This window comes from Artemia sp. Qi Xiang Cuo, chromosome 5 (genome assembly GCF_049724085.1).
Source record: "Artemia sp. Qi Xiang Cuo chromosome 5, ASM4972408v1, whole genome shotgun sequence".
Lineage (NCBI taxonomy): Eukaryota > Metazoa > Arthropoda > Branchiopoda > Anostraca > Artemiidae > Artemia > Artemia sp. Qi Xiang Cuo.
The window spans coordinates 75,760,065-75,767,322 of record NC_142798.1 but is presented as its reverse complement, the minus strand read 5'-3'; the positions used below and the strand labels follow the sequence as shown (position 1 = coordinate 75,767,322).

The 7,258-nt window shown below is 35.3% G+C and overlaps 1 protein-coding gene across 2 annotated transcripts in view; it reads right to left on the bottom strand.

Annotated features, from left to right (window-relative positions):
- LOC148952528 (uncharacterized) overlaps positions 1–7,258 on the bottom strand; it is a 62,911-nt gene continuing 55,653 nt past the window's right edge. For both annotated transcript variants that reach the window (XM_089089001.1, XM_089089000.1), the window contains exons 6-7: positions 4,111–4,287; positions 1–421 (exon numbers count right to left, since the gene is read on the bottom strand). In XM_089089001.1, coding sequence (XP_088945127.1) covers positions 129–421; positions 4,111–4,287 — 470 coding nt within the window. In that variant the 3' untranslated portion in view covers positions 1–128. The remainder of the gene's footprint in view (positions 422–4,110; positions 4,288–7,258) is intronic.

Sequence of the window (7,258 nt, the reverse complement as noted above, 5' to 3'; positions counted from 1 at the left end):
AAAAAAAAAAAAAAAAAAAATTATCGATGAAATATGCAGATAGCACTTTAACCCCAATTAAATATCGTTAAGAGAAGGATTTTCCAGGTAAAAATTGAGAGAGAGAGAAAAAAAAAACAAGATTACAGTCAGAACAGAGTTTCAGACGTAAAAGAGGAGATATTGGGCGGACTTAAGCCTGGAACTGGACTATGAACTGTCCATGCATTTTCACTAAAATTCTTTGACAAATCTGCAGAGGGCTCTGTGTCCCATAACTGATAGTCCGACTCGTTTAAGTCAAGGTGGTCTAGTGCTGCAATGTCTCGTGATAGCACCGCATCAGCGAATGCTGGATCGGATATAATATCAAAAAAATCATTAGGTACGCTGTAGTCCATCATGCCATCCAACGAATCTCCAAGCACGTGGTCACCTGATCCTAAAATAACAAGAAAACTTAAGTGAGCATATATATAGACAAGATTGGGGCGTTAAATGGAAGGAGAGGGAGAGACAATTTCCACCCTAAATTTTTTAAATCTCCTAGATTGCAAAAAATACACTTTTTCTGGTATTTTCCTGGATAAAAATTACCACTCTCCCTAGATTTTGAGAAATATATTTTGCCCCCTCCCTCATTTTCGTGAATTTGTGCTACTGGACACGTATAGGGAGCAATGGGAGGGGAATCTAACGACTCCGTACCTTTTCAGGAAACAATTATAATTAGCAATGGCATAGGAATTAACAAATTATCCATGAAGCAATTGAAATAAAACGTAATTTAAGTAGTAATATATCCTATTGCTATAAAAATTCCACTTTTTAGAATTTCGGTTACTATTAGGCCGAGTCGCTCCCTACAGTTCGTTACCACGAACTGTTTGATAAACAGGCCGTAAATATGCGCCCGCAATAGCGGCCATACAATAAACATCGAAAGACAAATCGCATATCTAATGTCCTTAACTAATGCCGTTTTCTTGAGGATTTGCTAGACAGAATTAGTGAAATGACACCCGTGGTCTCATTTTGGCATAATATTATGTTAGACAGTCTTTGAGCAAGAGGTATTGCAACAGTTTTTCTTTCCGAATGTGTGACACATGCATTGAAACGACAGTTTATTAAACTAAAATACTAATGTCCGAAACAATGGATGATCTTATCTAAATACAAACAAGCCATAAATATACTCCTGGAATTGCAGCAATTGCAGCCAGGGTCGCATCCAGGATTTTTTTTCGGGGGTGGGAGGTGGGGGTTACAAAAGGATTTTCTTTCGGGGGGGGGGGGGTATACAAACAAATTAAGAAACGCATCAAAAATGGGTCTAAATTCATTTCTGTTACGTTTTACGAGTCGGACAAACATTTCGTAGGAAGGGGTTCAAACCCCAAACCCTCCCCATGGATACGGCCTTGATTGCAACAAACAGCCCATAAATATGCTCCTGCAATTGCAATTGATTAAATCCACATGCTTACCTACACAGCTGTAGTAGGGATGCGGATATACTCCAAGAACAAGATATCCACATTTGAAAAATCAAAATTTATTCACAGAAAATCTTTTCTTGGCGTTTCAGACATGTTTCAGGAAAAACAGCTGCAATTTTCCAGAAGACAATTGCCAGAGATATCAAAACTAGCAATCAACCGTCTTTTTAATGTTCTAAGTTAGTTTTTAATCAATAAAATTAAACAATTAATTCTACCCTCAATGTGAAATTAACTAATTAATTTTACTAAATTAATTTTATTTATCTTATTTTAATTTTATTAAATTACTACAATTTATTTTACCCTCAATTCAGCACATACCATTTGGCAATGGCTGTCATTTATTCTCAAATGTTGGCTCAACATACCCTTAACATTAAAAACTGCTTGAAATGCTTCAGCTGGGAAAGCGTCAGCCAAGTCATCATCATCGATATCTATGCTTAAAAATTATTTTAAACGTTCCTCCTATATCTATTCGAATTATAAGCGCTAAAAATACATTTTTAACGTTGGTTAGACACACCTATAACATAAAAAAGTGCTTGAAATACTTCAGCCGGGAAAGCGATAGCTAAATCCTGATCACCGATATCTAGGCTTTAACTTTTTTTTTACACGGTCCTCCTGCTCCTCCTCCATCTACTCGAAGTATAAACGTTAAAATGTATTTTTTGACATTGGTTAGACATACCTATAACATAACGATAAAATAAAAGTTCAAAATAGGGATAAAATTCTTTTTAATAGACAGTGTATAGAAATCCACAAAAATACCAGATATTTCGGTCACATATACAGTGACCGTCATCAGTAGTAAAACTAAACTTAAACAATTTAAAACAAAAGTTTATATACGAAATCAAATAAAACTACATATTGTTTAATTCTCTAATTCTTTTCAAAGCAAAGGCGGAAGCTAGCCTCTTTGACGTTCTTTGATTCGGTTCATTAGCGTTCAATGCTTTAACATTTGGACAAAGGTCAACTACATTGGGTGAATTGAACTTTACTCTGTCAGATTTTAATAAATCATCATAGATAGAGTTCAGCCCAAATTCACCTGTATCCCGATTCAAAGCAATATTCTTGAATAAGATTTTCTTTATTTCAAGAGTTTCACGAAAATTTTGCTTTAAACCTCGATCCCTAGAAATCAAAGAGACATTCTCGAACAAAATAAAATGGTCTGGAAAATTGAAAATGTTCTGAAAGGGCTGAAGTAAAATCTTCAGACTTAGAATCTTGGTTTAAAGATGAAGAAATAGACTCTTTATGCTGTAATAATCTAATTTCCAAACTCTGGTTAATATGTTCCACATGAGCTTCCGCAAGTACATGGGATCTGATAAACCCCACTTTGTTGTCCCAATGAAGTTAGATCCTTCCCAGAATTTAGAAAACTACCCAAAGTATTATTACTCTTTAAAGCTACGCTTAGACCATTATTCTGTAAAATTCTTTTAAGTTTTTCACTTAGCCCGGGTACATATGGTAAGGAACAAAAAACACCCTTCTCCCGAGTTGTCTCCAAGACTTCCTTAGAAATCTCTAGAAACCTTTTTCTTCTTTTTGAAAAAGTCTGGTTAATTAAACACTCTGGATACATGTTGCTTACTAGTATTCCTTCCCCCTGTGCTTGAAATACTTCAGTATTAAGTGCTTGAAATACTTCAGCCGGGAAAGCGACAGCTAAATCCTGATCACCAATATCTAGGCTTTAATTTTTTTTTTCACACGCTCCTCCTCCTCCTCAATCTACTCGAAGTATAAACGTTAAAAATGTATTTTCTAACGTTGGTTAGACATATCTATAATATAAAAAAGTGCTTGAAATACTTCAGCTGGGAAAGCGACAGCTAAATCCTTATCACCGATATCTAGGCTTTAATTTTTTTACACGCTCCTCCTCCTCCTCAATCTACTCGAAGTAAAAACGTTAAAAATGTATTTTCTAACGTTGGTTAGACATATCTATAATATAAAAAAGTGCTTGAAATACTTCAGCTGGGAAAGCGACAGCTAAATCCTTATCACCGATATCTAGGCTTTAATTTTTTTACACGCTCCTCCTCCTCCTCACTCTACTCGAAGTAAAAACGTTAAAAATGTATTTTCTAACGTTGGTTAGACATATCTATAATATAAAAAAGTGCTTGAAATACTTCAGCTGGGAAAGCGACAGCTAAATCCTTATCACCGATATCTAGGCTTTAATTTTTTTACACGCTCCTCCTCCTCCTCAATCTACTCGAAGTATAAACGTTAAAAATGTATTTTCTAACGTTGGTTAGACATATCTATAATATAAAAAAGTGCTTGAAATACTTCAGCTGGGAAAGCGACAGCTAAATCCTTATCACCGATATCTAGGCTTTAATTTTTTTACACGCTCCTCCTCCTCCTCAATCTACTCGAAGTAAAAACGTTAAAAATGTATTTTCTAACGTTGGTTAGACATATCTATAATATAAAAAAGTGCTTGAAATACTTCAGCTGGGAAAGCGACAGCTAAATCCTTATCACCGATATCTAGGCTTTAATTTTTTTACACGCTCCTCCTCCTCCTCAATCTACTCGAAGTAAAAACGTTAAAAATGTATTTTTTAACGTTGGTTAAACATACCTTTAACATCAAAAATTGCTTGAAACGCTTCAGCCGGGAAAGCATCGGCTAAGTCGTCATCATCGATATCAAGACTTTCTACTAGGCTGTCAGAACAAACGGCAATCGCTTCATCGCCAGCTAGAAGACTGTCAGTCTGATGGCTTTCCTTTTTTTGCGCCAGACCTTGTTCTCTGCCTAAAATTAGGAGAATTTTTTAAATTGAGATAAAAGGTTTGCGTATATTATTTTCAAGATAAAGGGGTTGCTTTAACTTTGAAACGTTCCTGCATCATGATTTATAGATGAGCTTATTTTTAAAAATACATTAAAAATGTTGAATTTAGTAAAAAAAAAATTATGAGAAATATTAATATGTTATAAATAAAGATATTTAAAAAGTCTATTTTAAAATACTAGGTTTACACGCAAGAACATGCCTAACTATTTATGGTTGTAGTAACAGCAGGAACCTAATGAAGAGCGAACCACAACACATAGTAACCAAAGTTTAAAAATGCGTTTAAAACTTTTTAAAGTTTAAAAGTTTAAAAATGCGTAAAAAAAGCGGTTAAAGGCGGTTCGGGAATTACATCTATTACATAGGTTTATCTTGACAGTAAGTCATTATGGCGAATAGTAATTTTTGACAATTTAGAAAAAGAGTTTGAAAAAAAAAATGGAGGAGCCACCTAAAAAATGGCGGAGGATCGAAACGAAAAGTATGCCACATAATGGTCAAATACCCTGAACTAAAGGTTTCGAGTCCTTCAATATAGTATATAGCTGAATTCAGCGCAAAGAACATGTTGTTAAGATTGTATGTTTTAGACAATGGCCGGCGTTTACCCCCCGGAAAATACCCCCCCCCCCCCGCTGAAAATAAGGCTTTTTTATATTTGGGAATTTTATTTGGATTTTATTTTTTTTAATTTCTTTAGGAGGAAGGAATTTTGGTACCTGTGTATTATGCGCCACTCACTCAAGTTTACGCTGTGTAAAATTCGAGAACACACCGTTTTTTTGTTAGTTTCTTCGTTACTTTAGATATAAATTTTGGCTATAGATTTGCACATTAGGGGGGGGGGAGTAAAGTATAGCGATTATAGTTTATAGTGTTTGGTATAATTATTCTGCATCTTAGATAGATAGATAAATAAGTGTATTTTAAAGCTAAATATACGGCCATGAACACAGTAAAATAACATAAATGAAAGGCACAAATAACATAAACTTTGATCAGCGATCATCATAAAACACTCAAATGAAACACTACATTAACCTAATAATAGTACTTAATACTTGGAAAAACGGTAATAAAAAAAAAAATTGACACTTGGAAAAAAACACTTAAATGAAACATCCAAATAATTTACCCCCCCCCCCCCTATATGCAAATATATGGCCCAAATTATATATTTCCCATGTATTCTGTCACTTGTCTTTGTATTGTCTCGCGCTAAGTGGAAAGAACTAACGAAGAAACCGGTTTTGTTCTCGAGTTTTACACAGCGTAAACTTGAGTGAGTTACCCATAATACACTAGTACCAAAACTCCTTCCTCCTACGGAAATTAAAAAAAATATAACTCAAATACAATTCTCAAATTTGGAAAGCCTTATTTTCGGGAGGGGGGATTCTCGGGGGGTTAATCGCCGGGGGGATAAATGCCTAGAACCGTTTCTTTTTCGTTTTCCTTACTTCTTCGCCAGAAAAACATCACATTTTTTCCCAAATATTATAAAATTTGTAACTTGTATACGTTTTTGGTCTTATAGAGGGAGACAGGGAAAAATCATTCTGTTAAATAAAATCTGGTAAAAATACTGTATTTTTGCTGTAGACTCTGCCAAAAGGTTGAAACTGGTATTAACGCGTGACTGATGTTGCCGAAGACTTTGAATAAGCTAAAACTATTGTAGACAATGTTCTGGCATTTGGCTCGACTCATTACATGTCACAAATCTATATTTAGAGGTTTAATACACCCCCCACACACAATTACAAAATTGTGGGTCCTATCACAAATATAGTTTTTGGGGTGTCTTCGAATATATTACATTACTCTACCAACAAATTTCGTTGGCAAGTTGCCAGGCTTTCTGTGGCAAGTCACAGCCACCTGATTTACATGTCCTTAGGCAACGCGATCTGGTGATATAATATTTAAACAAAGCCATATTTCAATATGTTTTTTATGTACAAACCATACTTAGAATGGGCACTCAAAGAAATTATTTTTGGGAAGACCCTGCTGCTTGAATTATTTCAAACAAAATATGAAATATGCCAAATGTCAAATAAAACAGAGACAAGAAAAAAGTTAAAAGAGGGATGGGATGAAAATTCTGAGAATGTGCTAAACATGATAGTGTTACTGGAAATGATACGAGATTCAGTAGAAAAATGATGACTGATTTTTTACCTAGCGACTTTTTTCAAAATCAACGTTATCCTCTTCAAGTAGTTCCCTTGGGTCACTCCGATAAAAACGTTGCTCCCACTGTCCGTATCAGCAATGTGAGTCTCTAGTCATTATAGTCTTCAGCATATCTGTTGCAGTCTTTTGGATGATTTCAAAAGTCCCGAGATGACAGCCTTTGACCGATTTCAGTTCAGGAAAAAGAGAAGTCATAGGAACTGAGATCAGGGGAATAAGGAGGATAGGGAACTACGGGAAGGTCATGTGAGGTAACCACTTTTGTTATAGAGATGTCAGTGCGACATTGGACGTTGTCAGGGTGGAGCAGCCTTTTCTCTGCAATGTCTGATCTCCCACGAATGGCCATTTTTCTCAGCCTTTCAAGAACGGCTTTATAAAAAAAAAACCGGCAAATATGTTGCAAATTAACTGTTCGTTCAACATTTTTAATGTTAAACGACGTCTCCTCTCACTAGTTTTCCCATAGGCGATGTTTTCTTCGGTTCTCGAAGTTGAAGGCTTCCCTGAACGTTGTTCATTTTCAATATTTTCTCTGCCTTCCAAAAATGCTTAGTGCCAGCGAAAAACTTGAGCTCGGGATAAACAATGCTCCCCATAGGCCAGTTATAACTTTTAAAACTTCCTATTTCTCCTAGCTTAACACAAAATATAGGGGCACTACGATGCTATAAATTCTGATATTCGATTTTACTTGACACAAGGCGAAAATACAACTTCACTAATAGG